General features: G+C 40.4%; 1 protein-coding gene and 1 long non-coding RNA gene across 4 annotated transcripts in view; one reads left to right on the top strand and one right to left on the bottom strand.

Annotated features, from left to right (window-relative positions):
• Positions 1-3,712: 3,712 nt before the first annotated feature.
• LOC107202005 lies at positions 3,713-7,566 on the bottom strand. 3 transcript variants are annotated; one of them, XR_001520516.3, is made up of 3 exons: positions 7,428-7,566; positions 6,986-7,142; positions 3,713-6,903 (listed from the first exon to the last, which is right to left on the bottom strand). It is a non-coding gene; the product is annotated as an uncharacterized LOC107202005 (long non-coding RNA). The 3 variants fall into 3 exon arrangements; XR_002001545.2 differs by lacking the exon at positions 7,428-7,566 and adding an exon at positions 7,220-7,410; XR_004496553.1 differs by lacking the exon at positions 7,428-7,566 and having other exon boundaries at positions 6,986-7,410.
• Positions 7,567-7,645: 79 nt separating this feature from the next.
• The window catches only part of KCNK5 (potassium two pore domain channel subfamily K member 5), a 36,146-nt gene continuing 21,501 nt past the window's right edge, over positions 7,646-22,290 (top strand). Inside the window, exon 1 of the mRNA XM_015622171.2 lies at positions 7,646-8,030. Coding sequence (XP_015477657.1) covers positions 7,845-8,030 — 186 coding nt within the window. The 5' untranslated portion in view covers positions 7,646-7,844. The remainder of the gene's footprint in view (positions 8,031-22,290) is intronic.

The following is a 22,290-nucleotide window of genomic DNA, read 5'->3' as shown; positions in this document are numbered from 1 at the left end:
TAGATTTCCACACATTATCATGATAACAGATATTCCAATTGTAATCTTCTCATATTTTCCAAGCAGCATGCCCTACAAGGAGTACATGTAAAAAGAGAGGCAAAGGAATTTAATCTCTCTAAATGTCATACAAGGTATTTGTATACTCTGATAGCTGCAAAATAACTCATTTCCCGCTACTGAGAAGAGATATTTGTTAGTTAATGTATAATTGTGTAACTAGAGCTTTTCTTAGCATTAAAAGGAAATTTGGGAGGCATGTCTTCAGTTAATACACGCAGGATTAATGATCTTGTCCAAAGTGCTTGTAAAAGACTAGTTTTGAGACAAGCCCAGAACAAAACAAGGCCTCCTTTATTAAGCAAGGCCACTGTATTTGCACTAGCAGAAGTGAGCACAGCAGAAGAAAGGTTTCTCCAACAGCTCATTTACTTATTTGGTTTAGACATTACTTATTTGTCATGTTTGAATGTCAATTATCTCTATGATATTATAATTATAATAGATATAGAATATCTATCTATCTATATCTATATATATATATATAATAGATATATAATAGAGATATTATATATCTCTATTAAGCTCTATGTCAATTATCTGTTCCTTTAGTCAAAATGGAAGTTGCATTGTCATTTGATTACAATAGACACACATTGAAAAAAACATAAAACATAGTTAATGTCAACTGGCAGGTTCTGGCCACTTCTGACCAAAGTGAAGACCTTTCACTTCTGTCTAGTGAAAGCAGCACAGTTTCTTCAACCCAGATATGGAAAATGATGTTTTTGGTGGGGCAGAGACAGATGTTGTGTGATTTGTCATAGACTTAGTACAATAATTTCAGCAAGGCAGTGCAAGCTTGTCCATGTGCTTGTGACACAATGGCAGTAATGCAAGATTGTAAGCTCCAGACTACTTTTAGACTTATTTTGGAAAAGGGGGACTGAAGGGGTGTGGGAGCGTAGTTTCTGCAGGACACATTTCTGCGCTCAGATATGGGCTGCGGAACTCAAATCTCTCTTAGGAAAATTAAGGGCTTCAGGTTCTTGGTATATTGCCAGGGGAACCTTTACTTGAACAAAATGCTGCTCCTCCTTCCCCTTTGAAAATTTCATCACAAAAGATGATGATGTAAATTGCTTTATAGGATCACAGACACACCTTTATTAATTCTGATTGTCACTGAATTGCAAAAGATTGGGGGTGTGAGTAGGGAGTAGTGAGGCAAGGGGAGAATATGAAGCAGACCTAAGAGCCAGGCTCCCCAGCCTGGAGTCTTTATTGTTACAAGTGCCTACAGACAGTGAGAGTTCATGGCTGCTGAGCTGAATGAACATTTTGCACACTGGTCCCATTATTTGCATACACTTCCTTGTTCCAAATAAATCTTGCAAAAAACCACATGCAGGGAAAGCACTGAATTTTCTGTCTTGACTGAAAAAATGCCGCCTGCAGAGTTCACCCATCTGCTTATTGACTTGATCTTATTTTATAAGTGAATAAGCCCATTTAGTTTTTATTTCCTCCTCTTCCTTTTCCTCCCTTTTTTGCCTCTCTTTGGCAAAAGAAATAACTAATATTCAAAGGAAATGAGTTGTGAAACCTCTAACAGGCCTCTAGCCATTAGTTTCTATAACCCATCCTGGCAATGCAGTATTGCCTGGGGATGTTCAGCCTCAGATGGTCCTCTTGAATGAACAAAAAAGCTTGGGATGTTCACCTCTGTTTGGATGCCCTTAGAGAGCACCACAGCCCTTTGTCTTGATGGGGTCTGTGTCCCCTCCACCATATTCTTCTTTCTCTCTTGCAAGCGCAATTTCTTCAGAGAATTTTGCAGATGCACAGGTTAGGAGCTGTCCGTTCTTATACTCTGGGCCTTTCCTCAACTCTGCTTCTGGCCAGGCCTCCCCCACACCTCATTGTTGGCACCATTGTGAGTCTGACCTGAGTTACCAGGACTTCCCCATGAGCTCCCAAAGAAGAGAAGCAACATGGGTAATTTGAGTCTACTTCCATTCACTCACTGCTCCTTCCCTTTCCCTGGACTCTGTTCCAGTTGTGAGACAGAATGATGCACAGAGCACTGCTGAGGTGCTACACAACAGGAGGAAAATACTCAGCATCTGACTTGCTTTTCCACCTCAGTTATGGGTTATCTTGCAATTGACTGTGACCACACACACACACATCCCTACAAAGTCACTGAGAGTCAAGAGCATGGTCTTCACCATGAGACTTTGAAGTTAGGATTTGCAGGCAGCTTCTACGCTTAGAGCAATGACAACAGTCCTGCTCTTGACGAAAGCACCAGAGCAGGTGGACTTTTTTCTGATGCTCTAATCCAGTCACTTTTGTGCCAAGTTACCTCCCAAGAGTCATATCTGCGAGTCACCTGGATTTACCTGCTGAGTTTTGGCATGTGGGGGGCACCACTGGAAGGCAGTAACACTGAAATCCAAGCTCCTCCAAACTCTCTTAACACCATTCCTGATGATGGTCTAGGAGAGTATAAAGCATAAGTTAAAAGCCACTAACAGGTTTGCAAGACCTTCACTTGCAGGACAGCTATCTTTGCTATCTTCTTTCCCAATACCACATGGCAAAAGAGAGATCACAAAGAACCATATGACAGGCTAAGAGGCTGTGGAAGTTGACTATGCCAAGAACTCATCTTCTTCCAAAACTCCTTTAAACACATAAGGCATAGAGACCACATGGGCCATAACCCTTCTTTCATTCCAGGACACCAAGCACAAAAGCAACTCTAGTTCATAGGAAACAAAAATCTTAAAAATCCATACTCCTTTAACTGCATGTAGCCAACTCTATCTCTTTCTTTTCCTAGATAAGACTCAATCTAACCTCACAAGCTGTTGCTGCAGGGTTTGGAACAGGAGAACAGATGATAAAAAATATGATCCTTTTGAATGCTTTTTTGGTGTACAACTGCCTTTGTTATCCACAAGGCTCTATTCACCCAAGTGGGAAAAAAAGTAGCCACCAACCTTCCCTCTGCCAAAATTAATGTGCTTTTTTTCTCTAAAGGGAAGAGTTAGCTGGGAACAGCTCTTCCAGCATGTTGACCAACAAAACGTAAGTGCTACACACCGTGCATGGAAGAGAGCCCAGTTTAGATTTGGGAGCTGCCCAGTCACATACAAGGCCCTTCACTGCACAGCCTGGCACACAGATACACAACTCTGCAAGCCAGCTGGGAGACAGGGGAGGCTAACAGCTCCCTGAAATCCCCCATATCATCCAGCACTGTTACATTCAGGCAGTAACACTGGGGAAGGTATGCACTTCACGACACCAGATTGATAAAAGTTAAATTAAACTGGTTTGTGAAACAAGTCTCAGGACAATGTGCAAATATTCATCCATATTACTACACACAAATAAAATTTAATTCCTTCTTAATGACCCCAAAATAAGTCTTGACAGTGATGTTTTATGTAGCAAAATAACAAATTGTTGCATATTCACTGTATTTGTTACCATGGTGTTCAGCTACCCTTGAGAATATTATCTAGAAGAGTAATGTTCTCTGGGTATCATGGTGGTAAAAGCCAGTCCAGGACTGACATTGTACCAGTCAGTCTGTTTTTTTGTAGAGCTCTATTCTGAAATGCTCAAATCACTGACATGAATGTCAGTATGGACTGCCATAAAGCTTCTGGCACTACCAGTGAGGTCATGGTGGAACAGAAAGAGAAGGCCAGAGTATTTATTTTTAAACTATTTTGAAGGAAAAATGTTTCATCATCCAATGACTGGTATGGATGGCTGAGGAACAAGGCAGTCAAGGAAACAGATGCAGAAAAACTGTTGAAATACGTAGGCTTCTTCCTGATGAAGACATTTCTCTTGAGCACTGCAGGTACCTCAGTGAAAAACAGATGATCCAAATGCATATTTTTCATTGAACATACTACAGCCATTCCACACAGGTATTGTACTCATCACCAGTTATTCATTAAGCAACATGACTAACATCTGTCATGTGGTGTTTGTTCACTCATTATCTGTCCATGGGTGAAGTCTGTTGCAGAGGTTTGCAGGTTGCTTTAGTAAAGATTTTTACAATTTTTATTATGATTTACTATGTGTTACTGTACATCCAGAGCATAAAACATGTTTTTGTAAATACTTAAGCCAAAAGGTATGAACAATCCCACAGAGAATTTTTGCACTTTCCAAAAATACCTCATATAAAATTCAGCATCATCTGCAGACCATCCTTACTCTCTCTGTGTGCACTGGACTGCATGAAAGAAGCAAAACTGCTCACAATAGTCATGACAGTGCACCCCTCAGCTTAGTTAAACCATACATGGCTGGATGCCTAACACTTGAAGGCAATGCTGCATGGCTCTAAATTTCTAGAGTTTAAAAAAAATGGAAGATGCATAGTTGACAGGCATTAGAACAGTCATCAACCAGCCAAAAACAGACTTCTAAGTGAAAAATGGCAAAGGCTTGAAGAGAGGCCCATAGTTCATAGTCAGTAGAACATGCAGCCTTTGCCACTACATGACAGGTTTCTTTTGCCCAAATGTCATTTACTTGCTCCATCTAAAACATTTTCTGAAATTTATTCATTCATTCCAGGCTGTCCTAGGAAACATCTGTACAGCAAATGTGTCTTAGACATAGCTTGGATGAAAGAGATTTCCTTTTGGACTGGACAGCCTGAAATAACATCCTATGCAAATAATACAAATGATTGATACTTGTGGTATTGCTCACAACAGTGCTTTCTGCTGTTTCTCCCTTGATTTTTAATGAGATTTAAAAGCCTGTGAGTGAATAATCCCAGCCTTTTGATTAACTTAGCTAGCATGAAAAGCTGTGGGGGCCTATGTGGCAGGTGCTGTGGGTTGACAATAGGGGTACTGTTTAATCCAAGGGAAACAAAGAGGAGAAAAGGGCCATAAATATGGGAGGTCAGGTAAAGCATTTTAGATCAGGAGGTACAAAGAGAGGCCAGCTACACAAAACATTCCTTATTACCACACTACTTGGCATACGAAAGTATACCTTGTAATTTGTTCTGCAAAAGACTACTGAATCAAAGTGAAATATCTAAGTGCCTGAAGTTCGTTGATACTCAGTGGATCACTTCTACTTGCAGGAATAGCTGGTTATGGTTCCTTGGGGAATAAACTATTCTTCTGGATGTTGCTCCTTACCAGGCGCACCTCTTTTAAACTCAGAGAAACACAAGGAGACAGTCTAACAACTGCAATAGCATTTCAACACAGGGAAAAATGGTATGTGATTTACAGATCTGTTTGTTTTTAAATACCAACTGACTTAGTAACTAAGAGCACTAATTATGCAATCGGTGATTGGAGTTTAGAGTGGAAAGTAGAAACTTTGAATCAAAATCACAAACTTCCTGTAAAATGCCTGAAAGTGTTTTTGCTCTTATCTGTGCTATATAACTGCAGGGTCATTCTTGTCATTCTTTGTACCTTTAAGACACTGTTTTAACATATAAATGGGCCCTTAGAGGCTTAAAGACAGGTGGTGGAGAGTACAGTTTCAAAATTTAATCAAATACTTTCCAGTTACCAAGCACAGATGTTCAGGGTCAGGAACACACAAGTGTAGTATTGCTGTTACGTGTCAGACTACTACTGCTGCTGTTAAAATGACCTAATCACTTGCAGGTGACTGAGAAAAAGATGCAAGAGTACCAAAAGGAAAATTATATCATAATTTGCCTACTGAAAGTTCTTCAATACTTTCAGTCACTTGCCTTAAGTACTTGTATACAATTTTTAACCTTACTTTTAAATCAGTAAGTGAGACAATGACAGATGCTCACGTTATTAATTTATGTGGCCAATGGCTTTTCAAGTTTTGCAAAGATCTTGGGCCAAGTGATAATGCCTGGGAATAATTTTCATGTGCTAATTGTGCAACATGAAATTCTTCTCCTTTTAATTAAAAAAAAAAATACAGCCTTTCAACTTCATGAAGCATTCCCCATTTTTGCTTTAAAAAAAGAGAATAGCATAGTTTCTTTATGCATTTTAGAAATGTTTATTATGATGCTTTTTCCTTGCTATTTCCTCTAGTATATGTAATTTCTTTTAACTACTGAAGTTTGAAAATCCTTTTTTCTTTTTAGTGTTTTCTTTAAATAACTGGAAAATCCCATGCAAACACTGACCACTCAATGTGCTTGTGGATTTTGTGGTTTCTCCAGTCCTGGAACCTCTTGCAAATGTATTTTTATTGAGTACTATATACATTAGTAGGAAGGACTGCTTAAGGACCATGTGATTTCCTGGGGGCAATCTCACATGAGCATCCATTGGGCATGATTCAAAGCTTTATATAGATATCTCCGTATACCTTCTAACCAATGAATGTTCCTCTGCCTTATCAGTGGTCTCCTTTTTGTTTTCTTATACTCTCTTTTATATTTTGTACCTATCTCCTTTGTCTTTTCCATTCTCCTCCATTCCCCCTCTTCCCATTTCAACTATATCTGCACGGGCTTATCTTAGCCTCTTAGTATGTGTACTCCAACTGAGTACCTGTACACCTCAAATCTCTTAGTGTTGATACAGCTGATATGAACTACTCTTCTGCTTGAGTGTTTATTTCCTGTTGTGGGAGCTAGAGAAGGAAGAAAACAAGTTACCCCCGCAAAAATAATGTTTATAAGAAGAACCGTGTTCAAACCAGAAGCACTTTTTCAGTGTGCATAACACATGTCTCCCTGACCCATTTAACCCCATTTCCAGCCCCATTTGCACACGGAGGGGCGAGGGCTTGTGCTGCAAGCTGCTTCTGGAGGTTTCACAAACAGGGTGAGCTTCAAGACAGCTTCAGCGTGGAGGATGTTTTGAGCATCTTATGGAAAATTGGTGTCTCCCCCTCCCTCTGAAACACACAAAGAGCGTACATAGCGATATTTATTGAAGGCATCAAAGGTATTTTGTTTCTTAAGATCTGTAATGCTCACGTGTGGAGGTCTTCGTGAAGGGGTGACCTCTGCGGATGGACACCTTTTCTTCTCAGAGCTCCTGCTCACCTTCCCCCCACGCTTCCACGCATCCTGAAAAGCCACAGACCTCGTTTCACAGCCTCCCGGCGTCTAAAATGAGGAATTCCCCTGAACCCTGCCGGCAAGAGTAAAAGTAAAACAAAGTAAAATACCACAAGTAAAATAAAATTGAGCGACGCTACCCCTTCTTACCCTGACTCTGGGGAAAACACGGAGAGGAAAGCACGGACAGCTGCGGGAGCAGGGACTAGCCGCACTCATGGGAAACAGGACGGGGCCCGGCTGCCTTCTCGGCCCCACACCCGCTCCCGCTGGAAGAACGGAGTTCGCAGACCCGCTCCCCTTCCCCCAGACCGCCCCTCAGAGGAGGACGATGGCGACGGCCGGACCCCATAATCACCCTCCGGCTCCGCTGGGACCGCTCGTCCCAAGCCAGGCCGCGGGGCACCTCTCCCCGGCGGCAGCGCCGCATGCGCGGGCGGGGGTGGATAAGAGAGGAAGCGGGAGAGCACCAGATTCAAATCGCTGCTGTGGAGGGAGGGGAGAAAACTAGGGGAAGGAGACAGCCCGGGGGAGTGGAGCGGTGCGGAGGAGGAGGGAGGAGGAGAGAGAGGGGAGGGGACCGGACCGAACCGTGGAAGACGCTAAGGGAACGCGGCAGAAGCCGGGAGAGGAGCCACGGCGGACGGCCGGGATAGGCAGCGGTGCCAGGGGAAGGATAAGAGCGGCTTTGGGCACCGACGGCTGCAGAGCGGGGCACCCGCCCCGGCTCGCTCCCGCCGCGCTTCGCCCGCCGTCTTTGCCTACCGCGGGAACCATGGTGGACAGGGGCCCCTTGCTGACCTCGGCCATCATCTTCTATCTGTCCATTGGGGCGGCGATCTTCGAGGTGCTGGAGGAGCCCCACTGGCGTTCGGCTACCGACAACTATAAGCGGCAGAAGACGGAGCTGCTCAAGCAGTTCCCTTGCCTGGGCCAAGAGGGGCTGGACAGGATCCTGCAGGTACCTCAGGCGCCGGGGTTGGGGCCGGGGGGTGCCGGCGGCAGCAGCAGCAGCAGGTGTTGACGGCGCCCTGGAGCGGAAAACCCCGCGCCCGTGGGCGGGCGGGCTGAGGAACCATCCGGGATCCGGCACAACCCAACCGTGTCTGCGCCTTCACAAAGCCCGGTGGCGGAGAACTGTGCCTTGAGCGGGAGTGTAGGGAAACCTACGTTCCTAATCGTTCCTAACTACTTAATGATAGAGCCTTTAAATAGGTTTGCGTTGCCTTCTCTTTTTCTCTGAGTCTTAAAGGAGCTGGGGGTTGATTTCAGCTGTCTGGCCCGGAGGTGCTGCCCGGGGAGTGCTCCCCCCCCGCTGCTCACTCAACCGCTGAATGCGGCTCTTGTTTTAGCACCCCGGATGATTGCTTCTGCCTCAATGGATGTTGTGTTAAGAGGAAGGGAAGGTGAACTCAAGTGTCTCGATCCTCTTGTGTTTGGTCTGATTTTCTTCCCTCTTAGTTTTTTATTTCTTCCTTTGCTAAATGCTGGAGAGGTGCCTGGGGGTCCCGGATGTCAGTCGGGGTAACTGGGGGAAAGGGTGCACGGCTCTCACGGGGGGATGCTCCCAGTTCTTGCGCTGTTACACTCTAAGAGACTGACTTTTTTCCAAGCCATAAGGAGTTGATAATCGTCCTATCTCGCTCATCTGGCAGAATGCCTCTTCAAAACTAATTATTAATCGATAGCATGTTTTAAATTCGAGAGCGGTATAAACTTAGTGCCTTCTTATGGACGTGGAATCCGTTAAAATGTCGTTGCAAGCAATAGCGAACTATAAAACACAGGCTGCCGAGATATGTGGGGGTTCAGTGGTGAGAATGAGCCATTTGGGACTTTTATTTTAGAAATGCTTATACTGAGTAGATTTTCTGTTCATTATGCTTTGGATTTTTTAAAAAAATTATTTTATTTTCAAATTCACTTAAAGTCTATTAAAATGCTCAAATACAGAAGAACGGCAAAGTGTCTTAGTAGTTTTCTTGGTGTAATCGATACTGTTCAAGCTTAGAAGAGTATAGGTTCTTTGTCCTAAACGTTTGTGGTTTAAGTTCCCTTTCTTCAGTTGGTGGCTTCCTTCTGTCTGCTCCAGAGAGAAGAGCTTTCTGGTGGCAGTGTCCTTACTGTTACCATCTTAATGCCCTGTTAAGTGTCTTTGTGGTATTTAGTGGAACAGGTGGATGGAGGCTTGAAACTATAAAGAGATGTTGGAAAATGAAAGACATGCTATGTGTTTGGAATATGTTTTTGTTGTTCTGGAGCCTTAATGAAATCTTACTCTGTTTTAATGTCCTCAAGAAAAAAACCTTGTTTGGATTGGGATGTGCCTGGCATGCTTAACTTGCTGCAGACATAATGCAGAGTATACATTCTGCCTCAATTTAGGATGAAAATGATGTTGGTAGGAGGGAATCATTAGGGGAGTTTATGTTTGTTTGTTTTCTCCCATGATGCACATCACAATGAATCCTGAGGTGGCAGAAAGTTAAAGTTTTCTTGTTTTGGGTTTTTTTTTCTTAAAACACAATATGACAGTTAAAAAATGTGGAGGCCCTTCCCTTTTCTGTTATGGTGCGTGCCGCAACAAGATCCCGGAGAGTGAGCAGTGTTCTCTGAGCCCAGAGCACACTGTAGAAAATGTTGACAGTTTAAGACAAAGGGATGGGTTCTCGTTTGACAATTCAACAGCTGTTTTACTGAACACAGCCTCAAATAGGCGCAGGGACAAGAACAACAGGGTTTGAGCTAAGGGCACAGGGTTAAATGAGGGGCAGTAGGGGCGGATCTGATGGCCGAGGTCCAATAGGGAGAAGGGAAAGTGGTGCAGCGGAGTGGATAAGGGTTGGGGGAACCAAGGGGATAACAGGGGTGGAACAATGTGGAAAAACAGAGCCAATGAGGGTTAAGGGCAGGGAGAACATTCTAGGAAGGGTACATGAACGGTAAATGCGGGCTGAACAAGGGTGACATCAATCCCCACACACTATCAGAATGCCAGCACCTAAACAGCACCAATATATGGCTGCAAAAGCCTGTGGGAACAAGGTTGCCCTAATCTAGAGGGGCATCTCTCCTCTCTTGCCTCTGCCCCTTCAGGGCTGAGGTATGACCACCCTAGTGGCAGATCCCTGAGCCTTCACACCCTTCAATGCATTAGCCCCTGGTGATAGTTTCATACATGGTTTGAGGTTTCCCTCTGCACTTCCAGCGACTTTCCACATTTAGTCTTGCTGGTTTGATGATCCCACATAGATATTCTGTTGTCATCCTAAGATCAGGTTAGCTCAAATATAAATGCCTTTACTTCACTCTTACTGGTAACTGCAAACTTTACTGCCTGCTTTCTTTTAGACTTACAGTTTTGTGCCTGTTCGTATTCTATGTAGGAAGTGATGGGAAAGAGGGGACTGTGTCACATCTGACAGAGGACAATGGCAGGGTGAGATATAACCTAGCTGAAGCTGTGATGGGGCAATCATGTGAGGACAACAGGATTTTGTTCTGAGTAAGCTGTAAAGTATACCAGAAATAGTCTTTGTAGCTGTCCTTTCTCAGCCACTCAATGCTGCATCTTTTGGGTTCTGCCAAATCTTTAAAGCATTTAAAGCATCCCTTTCACAAATCCTTATCATCCTCTTGTCTTATTAAACCTCCAGATTTATTCTCTTGTAATAAATCCAGAACGTTGTTGATTTGAAAAATGGGCTTTTAACACTTCCCCACACATCCTCATCCCCACTTCTGTCCTGTTCCTCTGAACCTCTTCCTTTAGCTTTCTCAGTGGACTCCCTAAACTTGTTCTTGGGATTTTGTGTGGTTTAACTCATTTTTCTGCTGTTGTTTCTTTTTTTAAAAGGTGATTTCATCTTGAAGCCTTTATCTTTCACTCTGGTTTTGGTCCCTGCTGATGCTCATGTGACTTTACAGAGCCATGTTGAGCTTTGCTGTTACTTCTCTATTCTGTTTAAGAACCCCATTTAAAACATACTGGATAAAGTTCTTCACAAATATCACCAACTGTAGAATTTTAAATGGGTGTTGGTAAAGTGAAAGGATGCAAAGAAATGTTCAAGTTGAACTAACAATGTTTCCAGAAGGAGCCTGAAAGGTGACAAGGACTGACTTATTCAGAGACTGGTCTCTCTGCTGACCTTGTTCTCCACCCAGGTTAGCTCGTGTGTTCCTTTGAGCCAAATGCTAGCTGTAAGTGCAATGGAAACTGTGTGGAATGACTACAAAGCTAGATCTGTAGCTTGAAAGACAAGTAGGTTATCAGCACAGATTCTCAGCTCACGTACAGGCCAGTATCCCTGTACCAACAGTTCAACTGATTATTAAGTGGTCTGTATTTGGTCAAATACTGTCTAAAGTTTATTTTCCTAATAAAAAAATCACAATATATTACAGTAGAAATATACCACAATAAATGTTTATTGAAATCTGTTTAACAGACTTGTGGAAATTTCCAAGCTGAGTATTGTAGGATATGCTAAAAAGAAAGCCTTTTCCCTTGACCCTGAGAAATGCTTAAAAATAAATTTGCTTAAAAGCAACTTTAAAGAGTCTCTCATATGAAGAATCCATTTGTATTTTGTACCATAGTACTTATCATAACTCTAAGGGGTAAAGAAAGTAGTTAAACACTTCTTGGAATAATGCTACGTAGACCCTGATATTAAAGTTGATTCATCCTAGGCAGTGTATAGGCTGTTTTCTGCCTGTCCATGTTATTCTGTGTAGACCTGGTTGCTCAAATATAAATGTGGCTGAGATGTCACATTATTCACATTATTTAAGCCTCCAAAGATCCTTAACCACAATTGTGTATTGGCTCAAGGAACTTGTGTAATCTCACATTTCTGTGTACAATTACTTTGGAAGAGAAATGTCTCATAACTCTTTGGAATATATGCAGAAATTAACATTGTTAGTATTAATGTCACTATACCTTATTTATTATCATTGTAGAATCTTAAAAGTCGTGTAACAGCTTTGTCTGTTGATACAAGTCTATGGCTTGTCTTTGCCATTTTTTTCAGTGGCATTTAAGTCCTGGGACTCTTTAGGAAGGGCAGCAAAGCAGGGATCCAGTGATGACACCTTTATCTATGCTTTGGTAGGAGGGAGTTTGGAAGACTGAACCAAATATGAGGTGATTCAGTCATTTCCCTCTTCTCCAGTTCCTTACTTTTACTCTTTATTGCTCCATCCTGGTTGTGAAACATCAGCTTAATGATAAAGGAGCTATTCATGCTAGGAGGTGCCCTCTTGACCCTCATGTCTATTCACATGAACAAAGGTTTGCCTACCCTGGGCGACGTCTTATTTACTGGAAAATACTATATGCTTCCCATTGATAAACATCAAGGCTCGTGAAAAGAAAGGGAATCATTTGCAGATGAGTGAAAATGGTTACTTTCAAAACAGCAGTAAAATGAACAGAGAAACTGCGGGCTGTGTTTAAGGAAAGCAGACAAACATACAGAGTATGAGAACAAATAGTTCAAAAAAGAAGTACGAGAACAAAAAAGTTGACGTCTTTATTTGGAAAGCTATGATGGTTTGGCATTTAGGAAAAAAAGTAGAAAAGTTTAAAACCACCACAAAAGCATACAAGAGTCTAAATGGGCTTGAGATATAACTTTAGAAACCTAAATTAAAGCCTTAATGCCCAGTGCTGTGAACAAACATTTTAGAAGACTTTTAAGGATAGCTGCTGGAATATACATGGCATGTGGTTTATGCTAAAGGAAGTAACAGTTCAGTGCTGTAACAGTAGTTTCTCCCCTATTTTTTTAAAGTGTCTTAATTTTCACAAGTACCTACAGGTTCATTTCCAGGATTTTGTTTTGTGTTTGAAGATGGTGAAGCTTCCTTCTAGATTTGACTATTCTTGCAATTTATCTTAAATTGTGAAAAATTTAAGATATTATGGTTCTGAACATTGTTTCCCACATTGCTTTGCCTTCAAGCTGCTACCTGAAAGTTTAAATCTATGTGCAATACTTTTGAGAGATTCTGCAAACTAATTTCCTTAAAAACTTGAACTAGGCTTTCAATGCTTTGTTCATTTAACAGAGATGGTGGCTTTTGCTTAGGTTTTGTAGTGTGATTTGATTTTCAGTGTAAAGTTAATAGAGGCATCATTTTCCTTTCTTTGTGCTCTTCACGAGATGCATAAATGAGATTATTTGGTTTGTTTGCTCTTTACCTTCCTGATTCCTTCCATTGAAGATATTGAAGGTGGGGTGGATAAATAAGGGACTGAAATAATTATCTGGAATGCCAGTTGACTTGTCTCTTTCAAGGCTAAGCCTTTTCCAAGGCTGAACAAAGTAAAGCTGAGCATCTTTCAGACAAGGACAAGTGTCTTTCATTCTGCCAATGAAACAAAGTTGTTAACTACTTCTAGTATCTTTCACATAAAAACTTGACAGTGTAAATTAAGGCTTATGCTTGTGAAATGGGTATTCCTAGATTTTAAATTTTTTTTATATCTTTATTATGCATCTTCTAAATTCAGCAGGTATTAACTGAGATGAAAATGTAGGATCACTGTCCATGGCTGACTAAGATGCCTCAGAGTGTAATGGATATTGTCACTGCAGCATTAGAAAAGAATTGAGGACAGGCAGCACAGAATCATTTAGGTTGGAAAAGACTTGTGAGATCATAGAGTCCAACCTTTGACCAAACACCAACTTGTCAAGTGGACCCTGGCACTGAGTGCAATGTTCAGTTGTTTCTTAAATGCCTCCAGGGATGGTGACTCCATCACCTTCCTGGACATTCCATTCCAATGCTTAAAAATGCTTTCTGTAAAGAAATTCCTCCTGATATCCAGCTGCATTACCCCACAGTTTTTTTCTGTGTGTGTCTACTTAAAGGCATGTTTTAATGTTGTGGGGTGGTTTTTTTGGTTTGTTTTTTTGGTTTTTTTTGGTTTTTTTTTCTTTTTCCCTGTTTAACCATTAAATTGTTTGAACTTTCTTGTACCATAGTTAAACAAAGCTGATAGCGCATACACTGCCACTCTGATGGAGCAATAGCAATCGATCAGAAGCTATAATTTTTCTGCTATGGGCTTTTCCTTTTTCCTATTATGAACTCAATCCTTGAGTGTTCCTAGTATGCTGTTATTCTGTTACCTTAGAACAGAATGTTTGTGTTACCTTACATGTTACCTTCTGCTACTAGGTGTGTTTCTGGCAAGCTCTGCTCCACAGACCATGGCATGCAAGTAGTTTTGCAAGTTATCAACAGCTTGTTCTATGCTTTGGTTCATGCTTTTTATATGGTTTTTGCAAGACACCTTCTGTATCCAGTGAAGATACAGTGTAATGATGACTTCCTACAGATTTCCTTTATAAAAACAAATTGATGTTTTTTGCTATTAATACTAATTAAACACAGTTAATTGCTTTGCTTTTCTCTGAATGCTATTGGCTTTCAGAACAGTTACATTCTTTGCTGGTAGTGCAAATAGATGTCAACATAGTAAAATACAATCCAGAAACAAGCTGGAAGTGACAGTAAAGAATCCGATCAGCTGGGGAGCAAAGGAGAATGCTTTTGCACTTTGCTACTGTGAATCTGCTGATCACAGTACCTATGATTTGCAAAGCTTTTGTTTTGTCCTGGCACTTGTTTGATTCTACGGATTGAATACACGTGAACGTGTAGTTAAATTTCTTCCTGGAGTAGGTTGGAGTACTAGTATGTCTGGACTTTGTTTAGTCTAATCTGAGCTCAGATCACAAACTGAGTCTGCTCTGTAGTATGTAACAGACTGTGGTAACAGGGCAAGCGGAAGAGTTGCACTCTTCAGTTAAATTATAATCCCACTTGTGGTCAAACCTGAAGCACCTGTGGTGCTGCAGACCACCTCAGGAGTACCACACTTTGAGGCCGATTGAACTTTTAAAATAAGCATGCAATATGTATTCTGCTGTTTTCCTAGCTCTGCCTGCTGAGGAGCTTTGTCTTCCTTTATTTTCTGTCTTGATTCTGTCAGGTCATCAGCACTGCTGGTTCTAGCGTTACTGGATCATTTCTTTAAGCACTTGAATTGTGGGCAGGAGAGATTGTTCCTGGGCATGTATTACCCTAGTTATTGCTGTATTTATGGTCAAATCAGTAAGGAAGGTTTTTTTTTTTTTCCCCCCTGCATTGTATTGTGTGAACTCGAGTGTATCAAAGAAACTCTTAGGTGCAGAATAGTTTCTGAAATGTTTTAAAATCAAACCTCATACACTGGTTTTCTTAGGAGAAAGAAATGTAAGTAATAAAAAGAAGTAGGAAACAAATGATAGGTTGTGTTTCCTTTTCCAGCCATATGTGTATCTGTTTCTTACGATGGACCTATTTTTTTTAACCTCTGTTGTGGGATCAATTGCTACAGATCAGCCAGGCTGTAGAACTATATTTCTGCCTTAACGAAAAGGTAGACACAGTTTGTGATTGAGTAAACTGATAAATACTAAATTCACTTTGTTCTGTGTCAACATCTTGCAAATACTCTAAGTTTCCAACTGCTGAGAAACAAAACCCAGACCTGCGTGTCCCTGAGATTTCAAGAGGTGCAAAAATGTCCCAGTTGGACCTATCACAGGTCTCTGAATTCTGATACTTCCTAACAACAGTGACAGTTAACATTCATTTGGACTGCAAAGTAAGTCATACGATTGTCAGATAATGGCAGCAAGTGAGTAATAGCTGATGGAACTTGAAAATAATTCTGCAAAGGGTTATGAAGGTCCCAAAGTAGAAAGCATAGTCAGATATGATACAGTATTTTTGGCAACCTGGCTAAAATACCAAATTATCAGTGATGACTTTTCTGTGTGACCTCCAAATGCTCACATTGCTGCTCCTCTTTGCTACTTCCAGCCTACTCAAAAGTAGTAAAAGAGCTTTGGAGGAAAGTTGCTCAAAAATCATGTTTGGTCCCTCACTAGGGAAACAGTGGTTTGTAAGTAAGTTAGTTCTGGCCTGTAATAGAAGTGATCGATGAGTCTCCTCCAGGCAGCAAAGAAATAGGGAAGGTGTTTGGAGCCAAGCAGCTGAACAAAGAGAAGGGAGCTAATCATGTTCACTGTGATATCAACTTCTCCCTTAGCCTGTCTTGCATTAGTCTGGCTGGAATATTCAACCTACCACATGCTCAGCTCTTACAGGTGCTGTTAACCAGCTACAGACTGTAATGCAAATATGTTAATATCAAGTTAAATAGTTGATCTATGATAGTCTATGATTGGCAGTTAAGGCTTCAGGCCTAAGTTGTGTGTATGTGACTGCAGAATGACCAGAGGGCAATCAAAACTTGCCTTGTTGGCACAAGGGTTTTTGAAGGGCACTGGAGTTTGTGCTTCACTCTTTCTTATTTTTATCAGTGCACTCTAAAAATTTTTAACCTGTGTCACTATCAGTTGCCCTTTTAAAATACTACTTGTCCCCTTCCAAATTTGTATGGATTTTTCAGGTAGAAGGCAAGGGAAGGGAAAGAGAGCAAAAAATTTTGAAGTTGCTTGTGTTTATTAGCAAATCCAGTAGTCATCTTCATTGTGTCTCTATTTCTGTCTCTATTTGTTACAGGTAGTGTCTTAACTGGATTCTGACTATACGGTAACAGTGCTTTTTCATGAAGTTGTTACATAGTCTCTGCAAGGTCCTAAAGTTGTCGGCTTGATTAATGAGAATAGATGTCTTTATCTTATATTTAGGGGAAGTAAAATATGAGTCAAACTTTGAGAGTGCCTTGGCTTTATTTGCATGTTTTAATAATACTTGTTCAGCTCTGGTACAGTTAGACATTTGGTTACTTGGACAGATATCCTCACAGCTGGCTGCTTCTTGTCTCCTAATGGAGAAACACCGTCATAAAGTAGCTTCATGCTAGACATTGGCTAGGTGCTTTCAGCTGAATTCTGTGAATCGAAAAATGGTCTCACTTATTTGAGGTAACTGCAGCTTTTCTGTGGTTTTGTTGACTCCCTTAGCATCTTGTGTGTGAGCCACTTTTAAGCTTGAGGGTTCTCTACTTAAAAATGTGCTTCCTCCGTCTCAGCTTCTGAGAATGTAATAGATGCTGCTGAACAGTCACAGATGTCAGTTGCAGGAAATCCAGGCTAGGAAGGAAAAGAGTAACAGAAGGCAAGAACTATGGTACTTCTGCCAGTTGATCCCTCTTGCCTTTAGTACTGAAGCAAAAATATGACAAAGTAGTTTGGCTTTCATGCACCCTCAGTGATGGGACAGTTGAGAAGTGATGGAGCACAGAGTCTGTTAATTACCTGGCACACATCAATGTGTACATTACCCTTTGCCTGCAATTTGTATTGTGTTATCTGTTCATGGTAACTGTATGTAAATGTAAGGGAAAATTTTGTTTTTGTAAATGGGAAATGTATGGGAAATTTTGTGAATCTTAAAGTGTGCATGGTTTGGTAGTCTTAAAGTGGAAAGATCTTTCAGCTGACTAAGCTTACTTTTTCACTTAAAATTATTTCTACAGGATATATGCAATTTCTAGTTTACCAGTGGGGTTTGACTAGGAACTAGATGTAGTACAGGACTGAAGAGATTATTGGAGAATTATTGAAGGCAGTATCTGTTCTGCTTTCTGTCAGTTAGTAGCTGGAAGAAAGCCCCTTCTGTGTACCAATTAATATAGTGCTGAATGTATTAAAATAGCAGAAGATTGTGTTCCAGTGCATGTGTTGTGTGTGTGGTTTTTAATGTTACACAATTTCTGAACAAAAAAACCCTGGGTTTTATATATATGCTGACACAACTGTATTTAAGAAATACTCTAATGCACAGCCAGCTCTTAGCAGCAAATTGATGTTATTGCCAGACTAATTCACTCACCCAGCAGAAGAAGTAGACTAGGCAAACCTAGCTATTACAGGTCTGAGAGTGTCTAGGTCAGACTGTTGCTTGGTCTGTTATCTCAGGTACTGATCACACTTACTTCTAGCCTGCCACAACTGTGCCAGCAGATCTCTGTATTCGAAAACATTTGTTCAGAGCAGCCTCCACTTTTTCCCTAGTCCTCCTTGAAGATTAGTCTTGAGTTGATCTAGTGTTGAAGAGATTTATGGTAAGTAACATAAAAATATTTTATTTTAGGTTAAGCCCTGGATAAAGCTAAATACATAATAACAGAAATCTCAAAGCTAAGAGCCTTTCTGTGTCAGGTTTTTTGCCCTTGTTAGGCCCCTTAAGATAAACCCATCACCTTGCTGTTCGTACAAAGCACTCTGTCCCTGTTGACATTGGAAGTATGCATTGCGTTGCCTCCTTGTCCTGCTGCCTGATACAGGAATGATATAGGGAGCTAGACTGGTGTGGTTGAGGTTATGTAAAGTTTTTGGTTGACCCTGGAAACCCGGTTGTTTGGCTTAACAAGGTGGTTTAGTGAAGGTACTCCCCTAAAGAGTTAATAGCCAACAGTGTGTCTTTTTCTTGTTCCTGTTCTGTAGTCCAAAAGTCTACCTGATTAAAAATGTTGTTACAAGTAGTCCTCTGTTCTACCCAAGTCTAATCACTTTCAGTGTGTTTATTTGATGCTGTTGGGACAAGCAAGACTTTTACTGTAGCATGTGTAAGCTCACTGAATTGTCAGTGAAGTAAGTTGTTTTACATGGATCTGCCTTTTTTTTTTAGTACCCATTTCTCCTTAAGATAGGTTGTCAAATAGGAAATAAAGTGTGTAATGCTACTAGCATGCTTAGGCAGCAGCTTCTAGCATGTCTTCAGAGAAACAAGACCTTTAAAGTTGTACTGAAATTTGGGGATGAAAAACAAAAGTGCTTGTGAAACCAAAAGTCTATGACATTTTCCTTCTAGTGCCTAAGAAACTGAACAGTTTTTAGAGTGTTCTAAACAAGTAGCTTTCTGTAAATTTCTTAACCTGAAGCATATTTTAATGGGAGAGAATATAGTATGCAGTGTTACTTTATGCTTCAATTCACTCACTGAGTTGAAAATCTTATTTGACCTCTGTAAACAAAGCTGTCAAGCTTGGATCACTTGTGTTTTGATTTGTCCTAATTAACTATTCTTATACACTGAGATTGTGATAGGCTGGGGGGGGGGGGGGTGGCAGGAAGCTTAATTTTAAACTCAGTTTCCTCTTCTACTTCTCCTGTGTAATGTCAACATTTGCTGTCCAACCACACTGCATCTAGTAAATTCATCTCAACATCACAACATCTGTGTTTTTATTGACAATAGGAATGTTTTGGTTTCATTTAAATCTAGTTAAATCAATTGCAACTGAACTGAAATGTATTATTTTGGAAACAGACTACTGCATGGGTTACCATCTGCTTATGCAATCAGTACCAGCTCTGTTGCAAAAGTCTCATGCAAACACTGTCTGGTTCTAACCATGCCGAACATAGGTCACCAGCTGGTGTGAGGGCTTGATTAAACTCTTGACTCTTCTACTTCCACTTTCTTATCTCTGAAATGGGGACAACAGCATTTTCCAAAGCCCTTCTAAAGGGGAGTTGGCTACATTAGTCACCATGTATGTATTTAGATAGGAAGGAAGCCTAATCTGGTATTATAGATTATTCCAATGTCTTAATTTCAGCTGATGCAACATAAAAATTGTTGAAATACTATTTTTTTCTTTTCCCCATCCAAGGCAAAGTTTGTTATAAGCATATCTGAACAGAAGTCCACAAAATTAGCTATGCTAATGAAAGCTATGACATAGTCTGATAGGTTTTATTTCTGAATGAGAATGATTGTGGGCCAATGAAAAGTAGGGACACTTAGCATCTGCAGAACAGCTCCAGTTCCCATGTAGCAATAACCTTTAGCTAATTTGTCTTCAAAACATGTCTATATGGATCTTAAGAAAGTGGAAAGGAAACATTTCTATTATTGCATTAATCAAAAGAGCAAGGGAATGCTGGTAAAGCACTGAATATGCTTTTCATCAAAACAGTTTATTAAGTAGCTCATAAAACTGGAATCTAGTCCTGAAATTAATAGGGGGAAAATTCCATATAGACTGCTAAATTCTGTACTCATAATCTGTCAAAAAAGCCAGATGCCTTTTCAAAATGGTTGGTATTTACATCCATTGCACACAAATCGAAAGGAGAAATAAAATTAAGCAACATTAGTTTGCTAAAGCATAGGATCTGGAAGTATCACAAATAGAGAAGCTTCAGTATTCAATTCTGCCATGACAAAATAGTTCCAGTTAACTTATTTGCTGAATTAAGAGTTTCACTTATTATTTAACTGTGCAGAAAGTCACAAAAAGGAAATAACCTTGTTGGTCTCTTTCCATTAATATTCCTCACATTGTTTGTCCTATGAATTATGGCTTATAGGAAAATTCACTGCCCATGCTATACATCATACACAAGAAAGTCTTAAACAGTGTATACTGTAAAAATATTGACATGCCTCTAAGAGGTTAATTTCCCTACAGATCAGACCGTTTTTTCCAAAGGAAACAGTAACACCTATTTGTATGGCATAATAGAACTCCAGTTGTTGAAATTGTTTTTTTATGGACTCTTACCACCTAAATCTCAATGACTTTATGTTTCACTCTAGAATAGAAACTACTTCAAACTTGGGGGGTTATTGCAGAATTAATTAATTCTCTCATCACAGTAGTTTACCCCTAGTCCTCTTTTTTACAGATCTGGGACAGGAAGTCCTTAATCAAGCATGTTGTTAGCTAGTCATTATGTCAAAGAGAAATTAGCAGCAGGACAGCAGTGGTTGGTAGTGAGGGAAAGCTTTATTCAACTGTAATGGTTCAATGGTTCGAATTAGCCAAAATCCCTCAAAATTCTCCATGTAGCATCTTACAACTGTTCGGTTTCTGATCAGTGGTGTTAAGTTCACTTTCTCTTCAAGGCTTGATCGCATGCTTGATTTCCTGGTATGGAAAGAGCAACAAATATTTCCAGAGAGCTAACTACTCTGTTTCTCTGTCAGTTCACCTAAGCAATGCTGGCTTGTCCTCAATTTGCTGTAGTGAGGAAGTGTGCTTAAGTCCAACCCTGTTTGGCATGAACATCCTTCTGTGATTTTATTCTTGAATTTTACTGCATGAAAAATGAAGCCTCAGATTTGGGACATTGTTTTCAATAAAGGTAGTTTGGGAAAGCAATGGAAAGTTTCCATGAGAATGGAGAAAGGCAAAACATAGAACTTATTGCAGACCGTGAAATCAATAAGCAGTATGCAAATCATGTCTAGGCAGACTACAACAGATTTCCACAAACACTCATGCGCACAATGTGAGGTCCTTTTAGAAAACACATATATGTGTTTTGACTGAAAATGTCTTATACTGCCTATTTTTAAAACACTGTTTTGTAAAATAGATGCTTGTGATGAAAAGCTGCAAAGACAAATTCAAGTCTTGCACTGCTTCTTAGAAAACAAAAAGAAAAAATTATAGAATGGTTTGGAAGGAGCCTTAAAGATCATCCAGTTCCAACCCCCTCGACATGGGCAGGGACACCTTTCACTAGACCATGTTGCTCAGATTTGTGTTCTGTTTCCATTGTCAGATGGAATATTTTCATGCAAAATTTGCTTAATCCAAAGAGGACAGTTCTTGTGTTATGTCTGTAGCTATAGACGTAACAGCCATCCGTAAACCTTCAGTAGAATTGCACTTGGTACAAATAAGGAGTACAAATTATCATTACAAAATCAGTTATCTTGACTTGTACTTCTTTTCAATGTGGACTTAAGGCTTTACAAAGTCAGTAGGGAAATGCATCTGCTTTGAAGAGCTGCTAGTATATTCAGTAAAGGAAATTATATGTATTCTATATGGCTCAAACCTTACTTGAAGACCTTCTTGTTTGAAGTCTGTCAGGAGAAAAAATAATTCAAGCTTGTGTTGCAAAAGTATTAGTCTTCTATTTATCAGTAGAGTTCTTTCTTTCCGAATAATTTGGTTTGCTCTTCACCATTTATCTCTCAGGCACTCAGCATTGTGTCCGTCCTTGAGGAAGAGCTCCTACATGCCTTTGAATGGAGCCACAGAAAATGGTAAAAGAGTAAACACTTCCCCCGAACATCTCTGAAGAATTCCTCCTCTCTTACTAAGAGGATTTTACTAGAGAACAAAATTATGTCTGCAAGCTCAATTGTTTCCCCTGGACTGTGTCCTGAAGTTTCCAGACTCATAAATATTATATTTGTGCCACAATTAGAGTTATATGTTT

This window comes from Parus major, chromosome 3 (genome assembly GCF_001522545.3).
Source record: "Parus major isolate Abel chromosome 3, Parus_major1.1, whole genome shotgun sequence".
In the NCBI taxonomy this organism is placed as follows: Eukaryota; Metazoa; Chordata; class Aves; order Passeriformes; family Paridae; genus Parus; species Parus major.
This window is presented reverse-complemented; position numbering and strand designations above follow the sequence as displayed.